Raw genomic sequence first — 24,645 nt, 5'->3', positions numbered from 1 at the left:
ATTGAGGCAGATGAGGAGGAGAAGGCAAGAGGGATGATGATGTAGCTGGTGCAGTGTGGTATGGTTTATTAAGCCTGCAGCTTTGCAGTCTGACTGCTTTCAAATGAAAGCATTTTTTAGTTTGTTCCAGGTTTAAGCCAGAGATAAACAGGAAATTAATGATACCAGTGGCTGTTATTGACTCCTTGTTTATTATTTCTGTTCTGTGCTTTAAAAATGTTAACCTAACCTGCAAGCAGACAAAACAGTGCACAGCAGACCTTCAGAATTTCAGACTCTGAAATAAAGCTGCTTGGATTTGAAATACTAACAAAGCTGTTAGTATCTTTCCATTTGTGTTTCAGAGGAGAATTAAAGACCCCTGTACATGATAGAGATGTCACCAAATGAAGGCTGCACACTGTTGTTTTTCTTGGACTCAGACCCTACCTGGTGCATCTCACAGACTGACTGAGGCTGTTTGTCACAGTGATGGACCCCCTGGAGACACCAGGCAGCCCTGCACAAGCTGCAGTTTGTACCTACCTCATTTGTACGATTTTCAGACAGGCCGTAGTGCAAAGTCCTTTTGTCATCTGTTCTCAGCCTGCACACAGCATGCTACAGATAAATGGCAGTTACAAATCACTAAAATCCCCATAGAAGAGGTATAGGAGGCTCCTAAACTGTAGCTGCTGCTGTTATTGAGAGCTAGGTCTGCTCCAGCATTGCTCTCCAACTTATAACTGATGGGAGCAGGAAGGAGAGTGGCTTTGACAGGGCTGCACCAGCTCTCACAGTTCCAGGGCTGCAGAACCACAGGCTGGGTATCTCAGGACATCATGTGTTGTGCAAATATCTTATGCCTTCTCCGCCATGTAGATTCTCTTTTGATCAGACAAGTAAGTTCCAGGAAATTGTCATGCTATTCTGAGACATGTTTTTTGTGAACGTTATCTTGGTGCTTTTAAAAGCTGTTTCTCTCTGTACAATCAATTTCGTGTCAACTTCATGTTACTCTTCCTTGCCCCAAGGTGTGACTTCAGATTTCTGATAGCCAGCAAGTGGGACAGGGATACGTGTGGGACCTGTATGCATATCTCTGACACTCACATCCCTCTGTCAGAAATCCTCAGGGTTTATCTAAGAGAAGAAACTCCTCTGGAATAACCTAATGAGGCTGTGTGTTCCTGTGGAAACCAGCAGGACCCCAGCTTCACCCTGTGCCTTGAGCTGATGCTGTTCTCTGGAGCAGCTGTGCTGTGGCTCTGTGTCCCCCAGCTGTGAGCTCCTTCCTGTCTGTGGCCTGAGCTTCTGCTCATAGTTCCCTTCCCAAGATCTCTGCATCATCTGCTTTCCTTCTGCTTTTCCTTCTGCATCAGCAAGTCATACAAAGGAAAACCTGCATTACTGTTTTGGGGTTCTTTTTAACTTCGGTTCAGTGGAGACAAAGTAGAACATCCTTTCTGCAGAAGAGAAATTGGGCAGCTTTCAATGCCCATCCCGTGTCATTCCAGGTGTTGGCTTCTTTTGCTTCTTTTCTTCAGCCTTCTTGATTTGTAGTGTATTTTAAGTTTACTGATACATGAAGAAGTGTGATTCTTCTTTCACTGTTCAATAAAAGGCTGTTTGGCTGCTCCATTCACAGATTGCTTCTAAGGTACTCTGGATGCTTCTTTTAATTCCAGTTAAGCCTTGGACTCTTGGTACACAGCACAAGACAGAATCTAATTATTGAAATAATTATTATTGCCTTCTGTGCTACACTGTGGTTTTAAAAAAACCCTAAGCCACATTTGGAGTCCCAGCTCTGTTCCCTGCTGGCATCAGCAGGCGGTGATTGCAGTCTGTCAGCCCAGGAACAACGTGACTGCACTTACCTGCCATGAGTTACTCATTTAAAATTGTCCTGGTGTATTTTTGACCCTGAAAAGAATATATGACAGCAGAAAGCTTCCCACTCTTCAGTCAGCACATTGTGATTTCTGTGGCTGCTTCTTTGAGAAGATGGTATTTTTTCCACCTGTTCTGAGGAATCTGGTACCACTTGAGCTTGAGGTTGGGTTACAAAAGGACTAATGAGACCTGCCTTTTTTTCTTCTGTGATGCTCCTCGTCAGGGTGGGAAATACAAAGTATTCAAGCAATCATTGGTCATGATTATTCTGCAAAAACTATTTTGAAACTACCAATTTTAAAAGGAGAAAAAATCATCCCCTTTTCCTTTTTTCATCCAGTGTCTGGCAGTTTAAAAGTGAGGATATTAAAGTAAGATACATATTAGACAAGTGTTAAAAGTTTTTCTTTCAGATGTTGTTTATAGGCAGCACCTTTTGTTCTAGCTTGAGTACTCATTACCATTCTTTCAGTCTGTGGTGAGAACTATGAGGGATGCTCTGAATGTACTGCCTCCTATTTCATGATTTCAGCCCATGACATCCGAGATACATGTTGGTTGTATGACATTAGAGGTTGAACCTTCCCACCAGTATCACATTATATGTTGTTGCTGTGTGACAGAAGGCAGCAGAGAGACAGTTTACAAAATGGTCTCTGACATGGAAGTGTGTATGAAGCAAAGGTGTGCCTCTGATTTCTTCCATGCGGAGACCGAGGAATTGCATTGACATTCATCAACACATTCTGCACATTTATAGAGACCAAACAGTGGATGTGAGCACAGTGAGGCAGGTAATGGGTGGTGCATATCAACACTGGTGACATGAAAAAAAAGGCATGTTCCAGATGGCCATGTACAGCTGTCACACCATGAAGTGAAGAGTCTGGATCAGCTCATCAACACAAACTGGCAGATTACAAGAAATGCTTCAATGCTTTGGAAACAACTAAGATTGGAATATCACAAAGTTCGCTCTAGGTGGGTCCCACAGATGCTCACACAGGAACAGAAAGAGTATGTATGCAAGTCCCTCAGGATCTGTTGAACCAATATGAGGCTGAAGGTTACGGTTTCATGGATCCCATCATTAATGGTGATGAGACGTGGTGTCATCTCCAAGAGCCAAATTCAAAACAGCACTCTGTGGAGTGACAATGTGAATTCCCTATCAAAGAAAAAGTTCAAGACACAGCCGTCAACAGGAGCTTGTTTTGTAGCAGTGTTTTGTAGCTGAGAGTTTGCTCTATCAAATAGCATTATAGTGCTCTTTGTATCTGTTGTAATGTCATGGTTTTGTAATTTTGCTATCAGTATCAGTATTCCACATCATAACATCATGTCAAGTATGGATACTTCTGTTGAATGTACAGTCCACAGAAGAAGACTACATATCCCAGAGAACAACAGGAGTAACAATAAGTCACGGGACCAGGACTCTATATAATCTCGTTCCCAGGCTGGAGTGCCCTCCTTCTTCTCTCGAACTTCTCGGAGAGTGGGAAGCGTTCCAGCCGTGTCGCCTAGAGTTCACAGTAGGCCTCTCGGTTTTCGGAGACTCTCTCTCTCTCTGTTTCGTTCGATTTTGTTAGCCTTAATTATATTATATTGTGTTATCTTGTATTTCGATATCATATTTAGTAAAATAAGTTTTTCCTCCTTAGATTGTCGCTGTTTTATCCCACTCCCCTTTTCCCCCTCCTTTCCGGGCCCCGGGGGGGGGCGTGGGGTGGCTTCCCCTGTCACGGGCATAGGTAAATCTAACTAACCCGTGACAGATTTTTGGTGGAGGATGCGGGCATAGAGCTTTTTAGCTTTTAGAACAACTCTCTCTTTACTCTTAAAGAGCTTCGTTAGGGGAGTGTTATCTTTTTGTAGCTGCTCACTGAGAACGTGACCTTGAAATACCAGACAAATTGTCAACATTAAGGGCTGCTGTACATTCTCAGCACTGCTATCAAACTTTTGTGTAGAAAACAAAGGGATTTCTTTCTCCCTTAGAGCAAAGCTAGCTAGCTCTGACTTTTACAGAGCCTGCCAGCTATGAATCCACTCTTTATCCCAGTTGCTCTGTTTAAGGGATTGAAAGCAATTATGATCTTCTTAAAGTATTGGTCAACTATTAACACCATAATTTGGTGTTGTGGAATTGTGCAGGTATATAGCCTAATAAGGTGGATACTGATGGAGACACCTGCCTGGTACTTTTATGAGATGTGGTATGGTCAGAATTTTGGCACCTACATCCCAGATGGAATTGTGAATCTTACAAACACTTGCATCCCAGATGGAATTGCGAATCTTACAAGTACTTGCATCCCAGATGGAACAGGCAATTTTACAAACACCACCATGTTTAATTCATTGTACAGGCTAAAAAAACCCTTTTTATTTAGGTTGTACTCTCAGATTTCCACACGCCTTTCAATAACTGAGATAGGGTTCATACTTGCATCCATGTTATCACTATTAATGAATGCATATATGTTCCTATGCATTCGTTCTATGCGGAAGTCTCCTCCAGAACCAGAGAATGATGACTGGCAGGGAATATGGAAAGGTTTAGGAAAAGTCTTGGAAGCATGGGGACCCGCAGTGTCATGGGATTTCACTCTTGAACACCTAAGGGACCCTAAGAAATTAAGTGAGTATTTGGGTCAGAGATCTAAGGAGGTAAACCTTATGTGGGGTTTGGCTTATGCATACCGTGCTTTGTATCATACTATTCTGGAGAGAGAGAGTTTCCGATCTGAGATTCAAGCCCAAGTTAATTCTGATCAGTCACAGGAGGCATCAGTAGCAATATCAGTTGCCCCTGTGGAAGGCAAGAAATGGAAACGGGTGTCCACGCGTCTAGAACGAAAAGAAGGAGAAGCACAGGGGGGGGCTGCAGAAGACCCAGGTGCCGGGCATGGAGCAGTACCGAAAAAAGCAAAGGCAAAAACCAAGAGGCATGAAGAAGAGACTGATGATGAGGAGGAAATCACCTATTGTCGACCTCTGAAGCTGACTGAAATCCAAGGCTCAAGAAAGGAGTTCACACGGCGTCAAGATGAAGGTATCCTTGCTTGGTTGCTTCGCTGCTGGGACAACGGGGCCAACAGCTTGTCTCTAGATGGTAATGAAGCTCGCCAACTAGGAAACATTGCCCAAGATGCAGGTATCGACAGAGGGATTAGCAGATGTTCGGATGGAGCTGCCACTCTCTGGTTGCGGCTGTTAGAAGCCGTGAGAGAAAGGTACCCCTATAAGGATGCTTTGAAGCCTAAATTTGATAGTTGGAATACCGTCCAAAAAGGTATTCAGCGCCTGAGGGAATTGGCCATGGCGAAAATGTTGTACAGCCCTGATCCAAGCGAACTTGACCCTGAGAGGGTGAGGGCCGATCCTGACATGTGGCAGAAAATCACAAGTACAGCACCAGAGAGAATGGCACAGTCATTGGTAACAGGTTCTAAAGGGTTCGTGGACAGATGGCCCCGAGTTGTTGAGCTGATTATAATGCTTCAAACCACCGATCAGCAGCTCCCTCAACTGCATGCCGCAGTTTCTGCCATCTCACGGCTAGAAAACCGAGTAGATGAAATGTGCAAGAAATTGTTTCCATCAACTAATCGTAATGATGATCCCGTAATAGTATCAGAAACAACTGATGAAGGTCAATCCTCGTACGGGCCACCAGGTCTAATGAAGGATCTGATCAAAGTATTCCAGTCCTACTCCCCACCTGCATCATCAAAAGTCTCAGCTGTTAAACGCACACGCTTCCCAGCTCGAGCAAAGAACAACAGTACGATTGCACCGCGTGTTTCCATGTGGCGCTACCTACGTGACCGTGGAGAAGACATGAGGAAGTGGCATGATCAGCCCACGTCTGCACTACGAGCACGGGTGAAAGAACTGCTAGACATACCAACCACCAGTGGAGTTGCTCCAGTCATCACAGGTAACCAATAGAGGGGCCCTGCCCTCAGTCAGGGGAGGGAAAGGGATAATAGAGTTTATTGGACTGTGTGGATTCGATGGCCTGGCACATCAGAACCACAGGAATATAAGGCGCTGGTGGATACCGGTGCACAGTGCACCCTAATGCCCTCCAGTCATGAAGGGACAGAATCAATCCATATTTCTGGAGTGACTGGGGGCTCTCAAGAATTGACTGTGCTGGAGGCTGAAATAAGCCTCACTGGCAAAGACTGGCAAAAACATCCTATTGTGACTGGCCCAGGGGCTCCATGTATACTGGGTATTGATTACCTCAGAAGGGGGCATTTCAAGGATCCTAAGGGGTATCGATGGGCCTTTGGGATAGCTGCTGTTGATATGGACAACATTAAGCAGCTGTCTGTTTTGCCTGGCCTGTCAGAGGACCCGTCTGTTGTGGGGCTGCTACGAGTAAAAGAGCAGCAGGTACCGATTGCTACAAAGACAGTGCACAGACGGCAGTATCGCACCAACAGGGATTCCTTGCTCCCCATTCATGATTTGATTCGCCAGTTGGAGAATCAGGGAGTGATCAGTAAAACTCACTCACCTTTTAACAGTCCCATATGGCCAGTGCGTAAAGCCAGTGGAGAATGGAGGCTGACAGTAGACTACCGTGGCCTGAATGAGGTCACACCCCCATTGAGCGCTGCTGTGCCGGACATGTTGGAACTCCAGTACGAGCTGGAGTCAAAAGCAGCCAAATGGTATGCCACCATTGACATTGCCAATGCCTTCTTCTCTATTCCTTTGGCTGCAGAATGTAAGCCACAGTTTGCCTTCACCTGGAGGGGCATTCAGTATACTTGGAACCGTTTGCCCCAGGGGTGGAAACACAGCCCAACCATTTGCCATGGGTTGGTCCAAACTGTACTGGAACAAGGTGGTGCTCCTGAACACCTGCAGTACATTGATGACATTGTTGTGTGGGGTGATACAGCAGAAGAGGTTTTCACAAAAGGAGAGCAGATCATCCAAATTCTTCTACAAGCCGGCTTTGCTATTAAGCGAAGCAAAGTAAAAGGACCTGCCCAGGAAATTCAGTTCTTAGGTATAAAGTGGCAGGATGGACGTCGTCACATCCCAACAGATGTGATCGACAAAATCACTGCCATGTCTCCACCAACTAGCAAGAAAGAGACACAATCTTTCCTGGGTGCAGTGGGCTTTTGGAGGATGCACATTCCAAACTACAGCCTCATTGTAAGCCCCCTTTATCAGGTGACGCGGAAGAAGAACGATTTTGCATGGGGCCCTGAGCAGCAGCAGGCTTTTGAACAGATTAAACAAGAGATAGCCCGAGCTGTAGCTCTGGGGCCAGTACGGACTGGACAGGATGTAAAGAACATCCTCTATACTGCTGCTGGAGAGAAAGGCCCCACTTGGAGTTTGTGGCAAAGAGCCTCAGGAGAGACCCGAGGCCGACCCCTGGGATTCTGGAGTCGATCATATAAGGGGTCTGAAGAGTGCTACACTCCAACTGAGAAGGAGATCTTAGCCGCGTATGAGGGGGTTCGGGCTGCTTCCGAAGTAGTCGGGACTGAAACACAGCTCCTTTTGGCACCTCGACTGCCAGTGCTGAACTGGATGTTCAAAGGACAGGTTCCCTCCACTCATCATGCTACCGATGTCACCTGGAGCAAGTGGATTACGCTGATTACACAGCGAGCGCGAATGGGAAACCTCAATCGTCCAGGAATCCTAGAGGTAATCATGGACTGGCCTGAAGATAAAAGGTTTGGAACATCACCAGCAGAAGAGGTATCACGTGCTAAAGAGGCCCCACCATACAACGAATTACCAGAAAATGAAAAGAAATATGCCCTATTCACAGACGGATCATGTCGCATTGTAGGGAAGCATCGCAAATGGAAAGCTGCTGTGTGGAGCCCCACACGACAGGTTGCAGAGGCCACCGAAGGTAAGGGAGAATCAAGTCAGTTTGCAGAGGTAAAAGCTGTCCAGCTGGCCTTAGATGTTGCTGAACGGGAGAGGTGGCCAATGCTGTATCTTTATACTGACTCATGGATGGTGGCAAATGCCTTATGGGGGTGGTTACAGAGGTGGGAACAAAACAACTGGCAACGGAAGGGTAAATCTGTTTGGGCCGCTGAATTATGGAAGGACATTGCTGCCCGAACAAAGAATATGGTTGTAAAGGTGCGTCATGTGGATGCACATGTGCCCAAAAGTCGGGCTACTGAAGAACAACAAAACAACCATCAGGTAGATAAAGCTGCCAAAATTGAGGTGGCTCAAATTGACTTGGACTGGCAGAATAAGGGTGAATTATTTCTAGCTCGATGGGCTCATGAGACCTCAGGTCACCAAGGAAGAGACGCGACATATAAGTGGGCCAGAGACCGAGGGGTGGACTTAACCATGGACGCTATTGCGCAGATTATTCATGATTGTGAAACATGTGCCATAATTAAACAAGCCAAAAGGATGAAACCTCTCTGGGAGGAAGGGCGGTGGCAAAAGTATAAATATGGGGAGGCGTGGCAGGTTGATTATATCACCTTGCCACGATCTCGCAGTGGTAAGTGTTATGTACTCACCATGGTAGAGGCAACCACTGGGTGGCTTGAAACATACGCAGTACCCCATGCAACTGCTCGAAACACCATATTAGGTCTTGAGAAACAAGTCCTGTGGCGACATGGCACCCCAGAAAGAATTGAATCTGATAATGGGACACATTTTAAAAATTCCCTTATAAATACTTGGGCCAAAGATCATGGCATTGAGTGGATTTATCATATTCCCTACCATGCACCAGCTTCTGGTAAAATTGAACGATATAATGGGTTGTTGAAAACTATGTTGAAAGCAATGGGTGGCGGAACATTTAAGCACTGGGAGAAGAATCTGGCAGAAGCCACTTGGTTGGTGAATACTAGAGGATCTGTCAATCGTGATGGTCCTAGTCAATCTAGCCCCCTACACACTGTAGAAGGAGATAAGGTCCCTGTTGTACATGTAAAGAACATGTTGGGAAAAGCTGTTTGGGTCCTTCCAGCTTCTGGAAAGGGCAAACCTATCCGTGGAACTGTCTTTGCCCAGGGACCTGGGTGCACTTGGTGGGTAATGCAGAAGGATGGGGATGTTCAATGTGTGCCACAAGGGAATTTGATGCTGGGGGAGTGCAGTCAATAATTTTATGTATTTATATGTATATATGTTTGCATGTGTAGTGTATTTTAGTTATTATAGTTGTACATTTAGTTATGTTACATGTAATTCTACTGTTTAGCTATCATAATTTTACATACGTGTATATATATGTATATATATATTTACCATGATGTAATAATGTAGAATAAGGGGTGGAATGTCATGGTTTTGTAATTTTGCTATCAGTATCAGTATTCCACATCATAACATCATGTCAAGTATGGATACTTCTGTTGAATGTACAGTCCACAGAAGAAGACTACATATCCCAGAGAACAACAGGAGTAACAATAAGTCACGGGACCAGGACTCTATATAATCTCGTTCCCAGGCTGGAGTGCCCTCCTTCTTCTCTCGAACTTCTCGGAGAGTGGGAAGCGTTCCAGCCGTGTCGCCTAGAGTTCACAGTAGGCCTCTCGGTTTTCGGAGACTCTCTCTCTCTCTGTTTCGTTCGATTTTGTTAGCCTTAATTATATTATATTGTGTTATCTTGTATTTCGATATCATATTTAGTAAAATAAGTTTTTCCTCCTTAGATTGTCGCTGTTTTATCCCACTCCCCTTTTCCCCCTCCTTTCCGGGCCCCGGGGGGGGGCGTGGGGTGGCTTCCCCTGTCACGGGCATAGGTAAATCTAACTAACCCGTGACATGTAATTTCCATGGAAATAAATAGTTTGGTTCCTGAAAGGTTTTAAATTATATGTGGGTTAGCGTACATATTTGCTGTGTTTAAAGATGTTTTCACTATATGTATTTGATAGGAAACAAATTTGTTACTCTCCTCTTTTCCAATGAAACCTGAATGTTTTGAACTTTTCTACATTCTCAGCCTTTTCTTAATGGTTAAATTAGAATAGCAAACATTTTGATCAATTATAGAGGTATATATTAGCAGAGTAATCAAAAGGTCAAGAAAGAAGGTGAGGATAGAGATCCAAATCCATCATATCTGGATTTAATGTTCAAACATCTGTCAATTTGGAATCTGGTTATGGAAAGTTGAACTTGGGGAGCATGCCTTTCTCCCATGTAAGGCAAGTATAGCAATGTGAAGATTTTTTGAGGGACTATACGATAGCTTTCTCTATTAAACTAATTGCGGTCATTTAGAAATAGTCTTGCAGTTACATAACTCGTTTTAGGCTGCTACCAGCCCTCATCACTGGCTCTTTTGCCCTGCTGCATCAGGCTGTAGATGGTTTCTGAGCACCACACAATAAACAGCTTTACAAGAGGGTACTTGCCCTGATTTCTTCGACTTAAAATCATATCCAAGCTACTTCTATTTATACAACTGAAAACACTGCTCAGAGTGTTAGGACGGTCACACTGTATCAGAAGAGCGGCAGGGAGTGTTTGAACTAATAAGCTAAGTTTACTTAGCATTGCATAAAGACAGTCTTATCAAATTATCCACATTTGTTGCATCATATATAAAATGTGCCATTTGGAGCTGCTCACACAGTTCCAGAAAAAGCTGCACTGAGCAACATTAGCATATAATTTAAAATGAGGCCTTGGGCATTCTTACTCCCTAATGATAAAAAATACGTATTGATTCTTGATTTGTGCAATAATATGATTGCAGTGGAGATAATCAGATCATATCTGGAGGAGGATTTCAAAGGTGCACTCACAGCTCGGCATCCAGGGGCGGCAGGATACGCGAGTGCCATCTTGTGCTTCTGGAAAGTTTCACTCATACGGTTTTCTGTATGAGTTTCCCCCCATGCAGATTTCATTTGAATAAAAATAAATAAATAAATAAAATGACAAAATAGTAAGGAAAAAAAATGGCATATCCAGAGCATGTGGCACAGAGAAAGCGGTACACCTCTCTTTAAGGCAAATGGTATTTTCACTAACTGATGGGAATGAGGTTCTGTCACTGAAAGGGAGCAACCTTACGACATAAAATTAATTATCGGCATCTCTCAGTGATCTTTCTGACCTTTGTGACTGATCTTTTAATGCATTTGCATTGCGACAAGTGACTCAGCATGTTTGCACTGTGGGAAAATGGCTTTTCACATCAACTCAAATTTACTGGCAGAAAGAATTTTGCTAGAGAGGGACATGGCTTTATTTACTCTGTGTTTTTCTGATATAAACAGTACCGTGTGGATCAGTCAGAGTCCACATCCAGTTAGGTGATGTACCGCAGAGTCTGAGCAGGTGTCGGGATTTTCTGTCCTTCCCAGCCTTAAAGCACAAGCATCCTTGAATGAGCCCTGTGTCTCTTCATGAAATATGAAAGCAAAGATTCTGTAATTGCAGTCAACAGTGTTGTAGTGGCTGTTTTGATTGTACATTAATTCCTTTTTGGGGAATGAATGTTATTGTTTAAGAACATAGAAACATTGGTTTCAATTGCTTTTTCTTCTTTCCTGCTTCTTTTTGTTCAAAGCCCATAGAGTACCACCATCTGCATATCAGAATGGGGCGATTTACTGGAATTTTGTTTTAGGAAGGGCACTCAACCACAGATCTGAACTACCCTGAACCTTGAGATAAGATCAGAGCTGAACTTTGTTTCAAGTACCTCTCTGTTTTTCTATTAATAATAAACTAGTTACACATACACTGGTTTGTAGATCAGATGAAAGAGATATTTCATCATCAATATATCTGGAGCATCTAACATTTATTAGGAAATAGCTTATATGGGTTTAATTCCATAGTATGCATTAATCAGTAACAGTAGATATAATTATGTTTTGTTCTTGTAGTCACAGTGTTCTACCAGCTCTGTCTCACAGTTCTGCATCTAAAATCTACCATCCCCTTCAAGTGTTTGAAGTTTCAATCAGGTATGACAGCGATGAGGCAGTAAAATACATTGCTTATCCTGCTGGTGTGATTGTATAAACATGCATTTTTTTTTGTGTTGTATAAAATATAACTAACTCATGGTTTGCTTAAAATGTGTTTTCTTTACAGCAGGGGTGATCATTTTTCTCCATGACTACTCATCACTGGGCTAGTTGCTAAAAGGCTTTGGTCACCATCTGGACAGAGGAAAGTTCTGCTAAGCCAGGTGCTTTGAATTTAGTGTTCCTAGGAGTTAGCAAATTGCTGGAGAGTCCCTGCAGGAAGTCTGTGATTAAGCATCCACTTGCATTTGTGTCCAGCAGAGATTAGAGTCTTCAATGGAAAGCTAGATGTTTTTTTCTGAGTCTGGTACCTCCTCTGGGAAAGCAGTCCTAAAGGCTTGTATTAAACTGGGCTGCAAATTTGGCTTAGGTAAAACCTCCATTATATGTGAAATACAAGGAAGTTTCTTAAAGTGATTGAAAATATGAATATATACTGTTCCCGAAGAAACACATGATGAAATAAGCCCTGATACGTGGCTCATTCCTCTGGTTCTAGCTCCCCACATCAGAGCTTTAACATATCCCAGGAAGTACATGTCTCCTCTGAATGCCTGAGTGTCTTTGGAATTTCATAGCACAGAGTTTCTCTGTAGAATAACTCAGCACTGACAGCAAGCTCCTTGGTTAGTGGAGGGTGCTATAGAAAGCACATTGACACTTTGAGTTTCTTAGCAAGTCCAAAGCATCAACACCGTGGAACAGTTATACAGTGTGTATAGAAATATATAAGAATGCATTAGATTGGGAAGGATGGTTCACATGGGTCTCAGTCTTACAAAGTACTTCACTTAACCCTCATGTGCAATATTTAAAGCCTTATCAGTAAATTACATGCTCAAATTTTAACCGCTTTACTGAACTGAGGCATAAATAAGTGCATGAAGACAAATTCTAGAGTAGAGAAATTGTCAATTTTGCAATGTCTTTCATCCATTTTAAGTAATGCTTTAAAGAGAATGCAAAATGTGAAGAGTTTACAAATTCGAAAACCAGTTCTGAAAATACCAGCTTTGTTAAATAGTCTCTGTGTAACATAGGTGGTCACGTAGCTCATTTTAAATGAAGCGCAAATAAAATAAACTGTATTTAAATATACTGAATGCATTCCTACAATTAATATGGGTATATAATATTAAATTGAAAAGCTCTGCCTAAGTAAGGATCTGCAAATCATTGAGCCAGGGTGGTAAAAAAGCCAGGATAAGGGAGACCTTGTAGCAGCATTCCAGTACCTAAAGGGGCCTATAGTAAAGCTGGAGGGATACTCTATCAGAGTGTAGTGGCAGGAAAAGGAGTGATGCCTTTAAACTACAAGTGGATAGGTTTAGATTAGACACTAGGAAGAAATTCTTCACTATGAGGGCAGCTGTGGATGCCACAGCCATGGACTGTGTTGGATGGGGCCTTCGGCAGCCTGATCCACTGGGGGGCAGCTCTGCCCACGGCAGGGGGCTGACATTTAAATGGGCTCTAAGGCCCCTTTCAACCCAAACCATTCTGTGACTCCATGATTCTATTGGCTGCAAGGTCAGAAAATATGAAAGGAGCAGAATAATCAGCAATGCTTGTGAAGAAAGTTGTTATTCCTCGCTGATCTAGTAGTGTTTTTTTGGAGTTTATGACCATTTTTGTAACTGTATCTTGTCATCAAAGTGCAGCTTAAAAGACATTTAGAGAAATACACTAGTAGGATAGATAGAGATATTTCCTTCTTGCAGAGTTCTATCACAGCTCTCTGTCAGAGTACCTGATTAAAAGAAGGTAGAAATAAATTGCCAGTTTTCCCAGTGGAGGAATAACTTTATTAGGCTTCCCAGACACCCTTTTTTGGGTGTCACAAACAGAGTGAGCATCAGCTTGGCAAAATTTACTGATGACAAACTGAACATGTGTCAAATATTTCACATTAGGAAGTGCCTAAGTGATAAAACAGCCAGTGGCATTTCAGTGCTACTAGATGTAGAGTGATGCAGTTTGCTGTGCATATATGCAGGTGCTTTGTGTACATGACAGCAGGATCCAGATTAGTTCTTTTGGGTAAGAAAGATCTGGGGTGATTGTCTGAAAGCGTCAGTTCAGTTCTGGGGGACAGTGACAAGCAGGGAGTTTGTGCTGTGGGAGGAGGGCCAAACAAAAACGCCATGGGGAAGTTTGTTGGGAAGATGCTGCAGTCACACAGAATCAAAGAATATCCTGGGCTGGAAGGGACCCACAATAACTCATTGAATCCAGTTCCTGCCTCCATACAGGACCACCCCAACTTCCAACCCAGTGTGTCTGAGCTGTGTCCAGATGCTCCCTGAACTCCTGCACTCAGGGCCGTGCCCACTGTCCTGCTTTATAGAGTAGAACTACTTACCTTCCCAAGACCTGATTTTACAGAATTCCATTCTGTAAGCATAGATTGGATCTCCAGCTGCCACTTTTCCTTCACTGCAATGAGTGAAAGGTTAATGTGTTGCAAACATAACTGTGATAATCCCGAGCTGTAATTTAGTCTGTTTAGCGTATCCAGAGGATTCATTCTCCAATGCATTGGGCAAAACAAGAAATAATACATGCTTCACATTGTCTCCCTTACACTGCAGTTTCATTTAATTAGCCGCTGAAACAACCGACTGAAAGCTTTCTGTCTGCCTTGTTGTTTGAATCATGAATTTTAAAGACTTTTGAGAGAATGACTCAGGAGGTGAAACAGCAGGACTTCTGATGTTATTTATAAGCTCTGCAATGGAAACCATTTCAGTGTCTCTAGCCATGAAACTTGGGCAACTTAGCCTGTAATTTCATCATTTGAGACTGTCAGTGCCCCATTAAACAACAGTAATGTTCTCCATTGTCTCTGCATACTTGAAAAATAGGTAATGAAATAATTGGCATTATAGCCAGCTATCAACTACAGGTTGTCCTGTGAAAGAAGAGGTAAATACGTGCACTGAAACACATGCAGGAAGTTTCTACAAAAATTGGGTTTTTGTAAGAGAAATGGTTCTGAAGATTGCTTATAACTGAGAGCAGCTCACAGAGCATCAGGCACAAGCAGTGAGATGCCCCGTGTAGCACTGGGGGTGTAGTCCTCCAGTGAGCCCGTGATAAACAGAAGTATGACTGTAGTAGTTTTAATGCCTGACCATTTAGGATGTGAGATATTGCTGGGATTTAGAAAGATGCAAAACAAAAAGCAGAATAAGAAATGTTATTCCTGTTCAAATCTTTTACCTACAGGTGGTTGGGGGTTTTTTGATAGCTCTTTGACACATACCCTTTTGAGGAAAAATCATGTGTCTCTTCACCTCTTCCCTGCAGTTTTGACCTTTAGAAATGTTCAGGACAGCAGTGCTCTGCTTATGAAAAGTGAGAGCCTGTTGATTCTGTTACTGCGTGGGCATATACGTAACCCCATGCCCCCATTTCACAGGGTGTACGGGAGCATGAAAGCTGAGTGAGATGTCTGGTGTAAGCCAGAGAACGCTTATTTTATACTTTCCTGATACATAGGAGTTCTTAGCTATGTAGAGGACTATGCTGCACCCCTTTGCCTGTTTTCTTCTGAGTACTCAGTATAAGGAACATATCACAGAATCACACAGAATTGTAGGGGTTGGAAGGGACCTCTAGAGATCATTGTGTCCAACCCCCCTGCCAAAGCAGGTTCCCTACACTATGTCACACAGGTGGGTCTTGAATATCTCCAGAGAGACAATATCTCCAGAGTACATATATATATGTATTTTATCAAGTCTACTTTTATTGCATGGGCATTGTTTTTGTTTTTGTTTTTTTGTACATTCCTGAGTAGTACCATTGATGTTAAAAAGACCTGAGATCAGAGTCCATTTGACAGTCAAGGAGTTTTTGTGTTTCTGAAGGGAAAAAAAAAAAAAAAAAAAAAAAAAGAAAATAGAAGCAATCTTTGTTTTGTAACCAGGAAATTAGTGCAGAAATAAAGTTTCAGATCAGATATCTGTATTTACAACTCACTATCAGCAGTTCTTTTTGCAGATTTGACGTTAAGATGAAGCTAGAAGATGTAGGCACTTGGAAGATGTGATGTGTGCAGATGAAAGTAATCTTACAAGGCTTTTCTTTTAGCTTCTTGTACTTTTGGAAACCTTGAACAAAATATCCTTTGTGGAGGCATTTCTAGCTTTGCTGTTAGGAGGTAGTATAGCTTGCTCAACAGGGCACTAGTCTAAGCTCAGATGTTTAACATTTATTTCTTTCTCAGCTGCTGTGAGAAAATGGATGTGCCATTTCATCTCTGCATGCCTCTCTTACCCTGCAGTCCCTCTGGTCTATTTACAGTGTATGCTCTTCTGAACCAGAGTCTTTTTTTTCTCTTTTCTTTCGAGAGGTAAATAAATATACTGTGTGAAACAGTGGAGTGGCAATTCTGTCATCTCCTCTAGGGATTGCTGTAAAATGAGGTCTAAAAAAGTTACACATTGCTTATACATTGTTGTTATTTATTAGTATATTAACTTCACTATATATGGCAGTGTACATACAGAGATCATGGGGGTCAGTATCCCAAAGATCCAACTCTAGTATTGAAGACCCGACGCACTCAGGGGACCCGACACAAACAGTAATATATGAAAGTTTCACTGAATTCTTGTGTTACAAAATTCATTTGAAAGCAAAAACAGCTGGGAATCCATTGGTAGGGCAGTACAGCAGACATGCTTACTACATGACTTACATTGGGCTTCCTTTGGCAATTACATTTATTTGGTGTATAAAACAAAAATGAAAACAAATGTATGGAGAAATATAATGCAAAACATTTTGCACTGGAAAAATGTTTAGCAGATATTACATGCTTTCCCCCTTGAAGATACCTCAGTTTTTATGGAAACTGTCTTTGCTCATTATCACTAACTAATATTCGATTCATTGCACAAATGAGAAATAATTTTAAAGCTTAAATGTCTGTCTGTGGATGACTAGTTACAGCAATGTGTACCAAGGCAGTAGTGTGCCTGGCTGATTGACAAGAAGCAGTGGTCATAACTGACACACTCATCATTCATTCTGTGATTCATTCATCTATTCTATCTCAATAGCACTATCTCATCTAATTAAGTTAGCAAGAAAAAAATGTGGCAGACAGTTTATTAACGTGTGAAAAATTGCTGTTTGATGAAGATATGTTGCAAGACAGGTAAATATTCTGCTCACTACTCGATTAATATTCACAGTGTGCATTTCATGCTGAGATCAGAGCTAGAAAGAATTGACTGTTTTTCAGTATTCCTCAGTGTGTGTGGGGGGGTTTTCATCAAGATACTCTTACACAGCTGATTACTGAAAATACATCAGTTACCAGAGCAGCTGCTTTTACCTGCCTTATGCAGTGCAGCAAACTGTTGTAAAATAGCTGGTCATGCAGAGACTTGAGAAATGGTTTCCAGACATGAATGAGCAAAAAGAGAATTGAAAAATGTATGTATGGTGTATCTGTTGTAAGAGATGTCTGAATTGGCACCAGGGATAGCAGAATCACCCGGGGTGGGTATACCCACTGATGAGATCCCCTGAGCCTTCTCTTCTCCAGGCTGAGCAGTCCTATCTCTCTCAGCTTCTTCTCACAGAACAACTGCTCATGGCACCTTGTCGGCCTCCATTGCACTCACTCCAGCACAGAGCTCCATGTAGATGTGGTTCCTCGAGATGAGGCCCCTGGTGCAGCAGTATTGAAGGTGGCAAGTGTTATTCCTGCTGCATATGGTAACCACCATCTGGGAGCAGGGCATAGTCATGACGGTAGCTCAGGCAACTCTCAAACAGAACTAATGGAAAGGTTTGCAATGGTAGCAGCAGCAGGTTGTTATGTTTGGTTATTGCTTCTGGAAACAGTGACAATAATTCACATTCATAAGGTAAAGAGAAATTGACTGCTTTGGTGTAGTTTTATACCATTGCCCTGTTTTTCTCATAGCTTCGTGATGAGGCTATGAGAATCAATCTGTGAAGAAACACTTGCATTTGATGGCAAAGCTTGGAAGGTGACTAGTTTAAAGGACAATGCAGCGCTTGAGGAAGAGAGAAGGAGTAAGCCCGGTTTATGTTTGAGTGACTGGTTGAGCAGTATGTAGCAGGCCTGCAACACCTGGCAATGATAGTATCCTAGAAGTGGGGTCTGATCACAGGACGCCTGCCTGCTGTGCTAAGGGGACCCCTGTGATTAATGATTTTGCCAACTCAGATGACACCAGCACTGCCCCACGCCCCTCAGTGTAATCTGAGTTTTCAACAGGCATCTGGTCACAGAAGGGCACATGCTGGTTGTATGTTTTAAGAAGAACTGCCTTAATGAAGTAAGTTGGACAAGCTCTGCTGCTCTGCTCTGTAACCTGAGGACAAAATCAGTTTCACCAGCAGCTTGCTCAGTGCTCACTAGAAGGTCATGTATAGTGAAATTATCTCAGGAGTTGAGAGCAGAAGAACAAAAAGGTGTAACACCCACAATGAAGAAACCCGAAAGCCCAGAATGAGAAGTCAGTGGCATTATCTGAGTGTTTGTGAGCATTTCCCACCAAAGGCAGATGAACGAGGCAGCGACCTGCTGCCTCAAGGAGATTCCAGCCGAGTGTACTTTAGGCCCCTAAGCAAATACATGGTCCAACCGAAGAGCAGACTGTTGGCCTCAGCATTTACCCAGACCTGCGATGTTTCTTCTCAGGCTTTTGGGGAGTCAGAAATGGCCCCAAGTGGCAGCGTTTAGACAGCTAAAATGCACCACTCTGCTAAAGAGGGATTCCTGCCATCCTGTAATGGAGTTATGAATTATCTATGTAGTATCTTACTGAAACTGTGATTAATTATTTTCATGTTTTGATTTCCAGTATTTTTGTTGCATTTGAATAAGTACAGTATTTGGCAGCTGCTTTTAACATTCCCTATTTTCATGCTATAACATTTACTACATCCAGCTAAAAGCAGTTTCTCACTAAATTCCTTATTGGCTAGCAGTGCTCCTCATGTGATTTCCATCCCTGTAAATGTGAACAGACTGAAAAAGGCCAATTAAAGAAGGTTGTTTGGCAAACATTCTCTTTTTCTTTATGGGTGTTCTTGCTCTGCAATCTGGAACAGAAGGAAAACAGAAAAGAGCATAAAATGTAACAGTGGAGCATGGAGCCCATCACTGTTTTTTCTGCTTGTGAATTGGTTCCACCTGGAAATCAGAGCTAAATACCTGATGTATACCTGTGTAACACCTTCCATCTGGAGGATTTTTAAGTACTTAATTAGGCCATTCAGCACTCTTGTGGGGCTGTTGCTACCCACTTTGTAAATGGCTGGCATGGAGATGGGTAAATAATTTATTGACAGATCTATGAGACGCAGCTACTCACCTGATTTACTTGACTGCTAGTTTACATAGCTTGCAAAAATAAACTTCCATTTGTTACTGTGTGTATCTGCTGTTCCTCAGGGAGATTACACCATCTAAATAGTAACAGCAGTACTCTCTGGTGGGAAAAACAACAACAACAAAAAAACAGCACAAACTAGTTGGTAATTAGTGCTTTAAAATTTGCATGTAGGTGAATGTTTCTGATTTCTCACTACCTTTCAGGCTTCTGGAAGTGACAAATGTGGCTACTGGCCAGATTTTGCTTGAGAAGAGTTAATAGTACAGTGTCTATGTTGGATCCGCTAAGGTCAGCCAGCCAGCCTACACTGAAATCTTACTGTCCAAAGTAGTGTGCAGAATTCTCTCCCTTTCACCTAAATTCTATGGGATAACTGTATTTAAAGTATTTCTTTATTCTGTTCGTATATTAGAAAAAGGGCTGTGGGATCTCACTGACTTTATTTAGGTAATCCGACATGACTTCAGTCTGCATGGCCTCTCAGAATTCCTCTCTTCACAGTCATTTGCACAGGTTGACCTCAGTCTGGGACATGTGCTGGTGAAGGGGCAATATTCAGCATCTTCCCACAGCCTGGCGACCTCTGAAAGCCATAAATATCTTCTGGCAACTAACATCAATATAGAGGGGTCTCATATTTGGAGAAGGAGACGTGAAAATTGCTTACAGTCATATCTGTGTCCCAGGGTGTTTCATGTCTAGAGGCTTGTGCTGGGTGCTCTGCTGTACGCCTCTCTTGTACTCCAAGCCAAGAATACAGATTTTCATGTTTGTTTCTAATTACATAGGATGAAACTGCTTTCTTTGGGTCTTTTCATCAGTCTCATAAGATGTTTACGGGTCAGTGACTTCAATAATAGCCTAAGACTTTAAAGAGTCAGAATGGCCAGATCAGGAACCCTTTAATATTTTGTCTACTCACATGCTTTGTAACAAATCCTTCTGCATGAATTTTTACACGGTAATTGCTTGGTGTCAAAGTTACATCATTATCTTATTTTTATATCAGTTTAGAGAAACAGATATTTCAGCATTTTGTGGAGTTAAATGTTACAAAGTAAACATATTTATACTTGTTCCATTCACAGAGAAAAAAAAAACACTACTCTCTAAGTTCATAATTACTGTGATTAGTGAAATGTCTACTAGAAATTCCAGGCTACTCATTTTTGCTGTGATTCTCATTAAAATGTTCAAAAATTGTGATGGATTTGCCTCAGTGACTTAACTTGTAATGCTTTCGTAGGGCAGAAATCCATCAGTTAAAGAATTTATCATAGCTCAATTACCTCATGATTGTATATATTTAAAGTAATTCAGAATAAAATTTAAGAAGTGAATATGAGTTGACATAAATTGAATGTTACAATTACTGGAACATATTTCAGAACCTGTACCAAACCCATTGACTTTGGCAGGACTGCTTTGATTCAAGTCAATGGTAAATAGGTTTCTTGAGCAAGAAGAGCCTCTTAAATAAAGTCACAAAACCATGTAAGCATCTGTTGCAGCCTTTGGCCTTTCTTATGAAGGGATCTTCATATCAGATGGGAAAAAAAAAAACACTCGTATTTTCTTTCTCTCTTATAAGAGCAGTGAAACAAGCAGTCTAGATTAGTTCCCATTACAACAGTAATTACACAGCAAGAGCTGGACTGTCCTGGATGACTGTGTGAGTGATCAAAAGAGATGTATTACAGGAATGTACACTTATATTGTGAGAAATTCTTCTTTCATTCTCACCAAAGGCTTCACGCATTTCAGTGAAGAGAAATCATTATAGCAAGCCTTATGAACGCATGTGAATTTATCAAAGCCCTCATCATCTGATGCTGATTTTCCACTGCTTATAAGTGAAGATATGAATAATTTATTTCTTATAATCAAACGGTCCTGATTTTTTTTTTCTATATTACTTGATATAGTAGGAGTAATTTCAGTCTGTGTTTCTGACTGTAGCCTATAGCTCTTACTCTTGAACTCATATCAGGGCTTGTTTTCTCAGCTCTGTGGCCATCCAAGGAAAAGAGGCTTTTGTGCTAGCAACTTCCTACAAAGAGATCTGCAGGCCTTCTAGACCTCAGCGTTTTGCAGGGAAAATGATTCCACACCAAGAAATTACAAGCAGCGAATCGATATGATGTTGGCAATACTACATTTACTTATTTTCTAAATTTTAGATAAAGTTTTCTTATGATGGGAGAGTACTTTACAGTAATATAAAGCAAATGGAAGCTGATAAAATGGAAAAAAGATGTCAGCAATGTCTGGTTTTGGACTCTTCTATATTGGCATACTGGAGAGAGTCCAGCTGGGCCTTGAAGATGCAGCATGGCCTGGAGCCCCTCTCCTGTGAGAAGAGTAAGAGAGCTGGGCCTGTTCAGCATGGAGAAGAATGGGCTCTGGGGGACCTCATCAGTCTACATAAACACCTAATGGGGTGATGTTAAGAAGACAAAGCGAGGCTCTGTTCAGTGGTGTCCAGTGCTAGGACAAGAGGGCATGGGCACAAACTGGAGCACAGGAGGTCCTTCTGAGCACCAGGCAGCACTGCTGTGCTTGTACCATGCTGGAGCACTGGCACAGGTTGTCCAAGGCCCTGAGGTCCCCTCCTCTGGGGGCTGGGTCCTGCTCTGGGTGTCCCTTCTGGAGCAGGGGTAGCCCAGAAGGCTCCGAGGGTCCTGTCAGCTTCAGCCATCCTAGGGTTCTGGGATAAAACCAGAAAGAAGAACAGAGATAGTGAATATAAAGTGAATTAATAGCAAGGAGAAAGGTTGTCAGGGCGAGTCAGTGGATGCTGGACCACATGGAGGAGGGCCAGAAAGAGAAGGTCACTAACACCATACCAGTGTCTCTACTGCAGTGTCTATTGGACAGCAGCTTCTTCCGCTTCTCTTGCTTTCATTCTTCTTTGAGGCCTTGAGTGACTCCTCATCAGCAATAGTTGAATCCTCTGAGCCCACACTGCTCAAGGAAGCTCAGACCTTTCTGTGTCCCAGAGGGAGCCATTTGTTCCTGACTATAAAGAGTTGTGGCTTCCATCACCCATCTTGAGTCTGCCCCTGGGTGACAGGGTCTCTTGACAGCCACTATGATGTAGCGTGCTGGGTTATCTCAGGTGAGCTGGAAAACTGCACTGAAACAGCACATCACTGTGGTGAACTGAGACTCATAAACAGAATTTAAAAGCTTTTCTGCATGCAGGTAAGAGCAAGAAAAGGACTCGTAACTAAACAGTTACTAATCAACAGAGTAGGCATAAATATTGATACAAGGTCTCATGACTAAAGAATTCTGTGGAATTAAGAACTGAAGGAATTGCTGCTGTGTGTGTGTTATTGTATGGATTTTCCTGATTGGACTCTGGTAGTCTTAGATGGAAATGGATGCACATCGTTACAGGGGACATTAATCTCTCTGGGGAAGTGCAGCTTTCTCTCAGTGTGAAGTTATTCTGCCATATGTAGTCAGATCAGTTAACATAAACCTACAAACGGCACATGCCACAGCTCTAAGCAGTTATTATATGGAACTTTATATGTGGATTTAATAATAAACAGTGCAGGAATGGGTTCAAGTTTTATTGTCTGCTTTAAATATTTGTGTTCTTATAATGGAATATTGCCCATTTTTCTCGGTAGGTGCCAGCTTGCGTGATGACCTCAGTAAATACTTCTGGTTTCATCATTCTCGAGGGGACACGATGACAGTTCAGGATCCAAACCAGATGAATCTCTGTGCTGCTGTTTGGACTGTTGTCTCCTATATAATTGCTGACATGGAGGAGATGCTGCCAAGGTAATAAAGCGTCAAGATAGAAGATTTCTGTTCATCAGTAAAGACTGTGAGTCCCCTAATACATGTGGTCTACAGCTGTGAGAAATTCCTTTTTTCAACCTGATTTTGCACAGTATTTTGTCTGTTTTCTTCAAAGCATGTACTCTCTTTTACACATTCCTGGTTCTTTTTGCTGTTTTAATACCTTCCATTTGTGAATTTCCCTTTAAGTTTCCCAAATACTTTTAAAATTTCTGATGAAATGGTATCTCTTTGGCATGATGAAGTAATCATTTGTATGCAAACTGATCCTTTGCAGCAGGAAAAATACAACAAAATAAATTTGTCGCATCAGAATAATCATTGTGTTGAGTACATATTTATGGGTTTATTTTCCATCTTTCAGTCTGTGTATTCAAATGATGTGCAATTAACAAAACAATCTTTTCTTCTTACACTTTTAAGGTAATAATGTGTTTTTCAGTTCATTGTTTTAATGGTAATGTATGGTAAAATGGTCAAACTGGTAAAATGGCATGGCTTTTAATAGTTCACTCCATTCCTGCTGTTAAATCTTAATAAAAGTTATTACGTAACTGCAAGACTCAGATAAACCAGGAAAGAGGAAAGGAAGCCAGTAACAGGATGCCCAGATCTCTAGACAGCAGCAGCTCCCTTGTGTCTTCAGTCACCTCCTCATAGAAATCTGTCTTGTTCTCTTCTTTCTGATGGAAAACTCCCCACGGTGACGTGCAGAGGATTGCATGTGGCAGTTTTTCTCTGAAACTCCATGGTGTTCCAGAAACAGCCATCACAGTTATGATCTGTGACCTTCAGCATCGGCCAACTGGTGTCCAAACAAAGTGTAAAAGCAGATTTTGATTCCTGCTGCTGGAGTCATTCGCAGAGCAGCCCTCTTTGCTGGGGTGCCCTCCTCTGCTGGAACAGAGGCAAGAGGGCTCTGGAATTTCTGAACTTTCAGGGAAGAATTAACATGGGAATCTGATTCTTGCTTTTGGTTGGTTGTTGATGTTTTGTTTTTCCTGCTGAAAGATTATGTATATTCAAGCTTTCAGAGGTGTCAAGAGATGAGATATAACTGCTGTTGGGAAACATTATGGAGCATTTATTTCTTCTCATTTCTTTGTGACTTGGTGATTTCTTCTGCTTTTAAGTTTAATGATGTGACCAACTGTTGCAGTCTAATCAACACAAAACAACTAATGTAACAGAGTGTTAAACTGCAATGACAGCCCATCTCTGGTGCTGTTTATGAGTTCAGTGTTGAGCAGTAGCTTAGTGATGAGCCATTCATTTTTATGGAATTAATTAATAACTGTGATACCTGTTTACCACGATAAACCCCCTAATAGTGGCTTTACATCAACTGTATTAAATATTTCAGTTTTCCTTCCAAACCATTTCAGGAACATAGGGAGTGCCTAGAGACATCCTGCCATTTCTTTTTTGAAGAAATACTATTTAAAGAAAGATAGCAAAAATTTCCTCTGCTTTCAAGGCAAGACGTGTTTGTTTCTTCTTGCTTATGTGACGAAAGCGTAGCTAGCGGTGCA

The 24,645-nt window shown here is 42.1% G+C and overlaps 1 protein-coding gene across 4 annotated transcripts in view; it reads left to right on the top strand.

Moving 5' to 3' along the window:
- The window catches only part of CPQ (carboxypeptidase Q), a 154,203-nt gene extending 130,772 nt beyond the window's left edge, over positions 1-23,431 (top strand). For 3 of the 4 annotated variants that reach the window (XM_085539400.1, XM_085539399.1, XM_015856153.3), the window contains exon 8: positions 22,936-23,431. In XM_085539400.1, the coding sequence (XP_085395526.1) occupies positions 22,936-23,096 (161 nt within the window). In that variant the 3' untranslated portion in view covers positions 23,097-23,431. Of the gene's footprint in view, positions 1-11,976; positions 12,074-22,935 lie in introns of all 4 variants that reach the window. The other variant, XR_004306273.2, reaches the window with a different exon arrangement.
- Positions 23,432-24,645: the final 1,214 nt, after the last annotated feature.

Source organism: Coturnix japonica, chromosome 2, assembly GCF_054131305.1.
Source record: "Coturnix japonica strain WE chromosome 2, WE-NBRP24, whole genome shotgun sequence".
In the NCBI taxonomy this organism is placed as follows: domain Eukaryota; kingdom Metazoa; phylum Chordata; class Aves; order Galliformes; family Phasianidae; genus Coturnix; species Coturnix japonica.
Note: the sequence above shows the minus strand (reverse complement) of the source record. Positions and strands in the feature narration are given on the sequence as shown.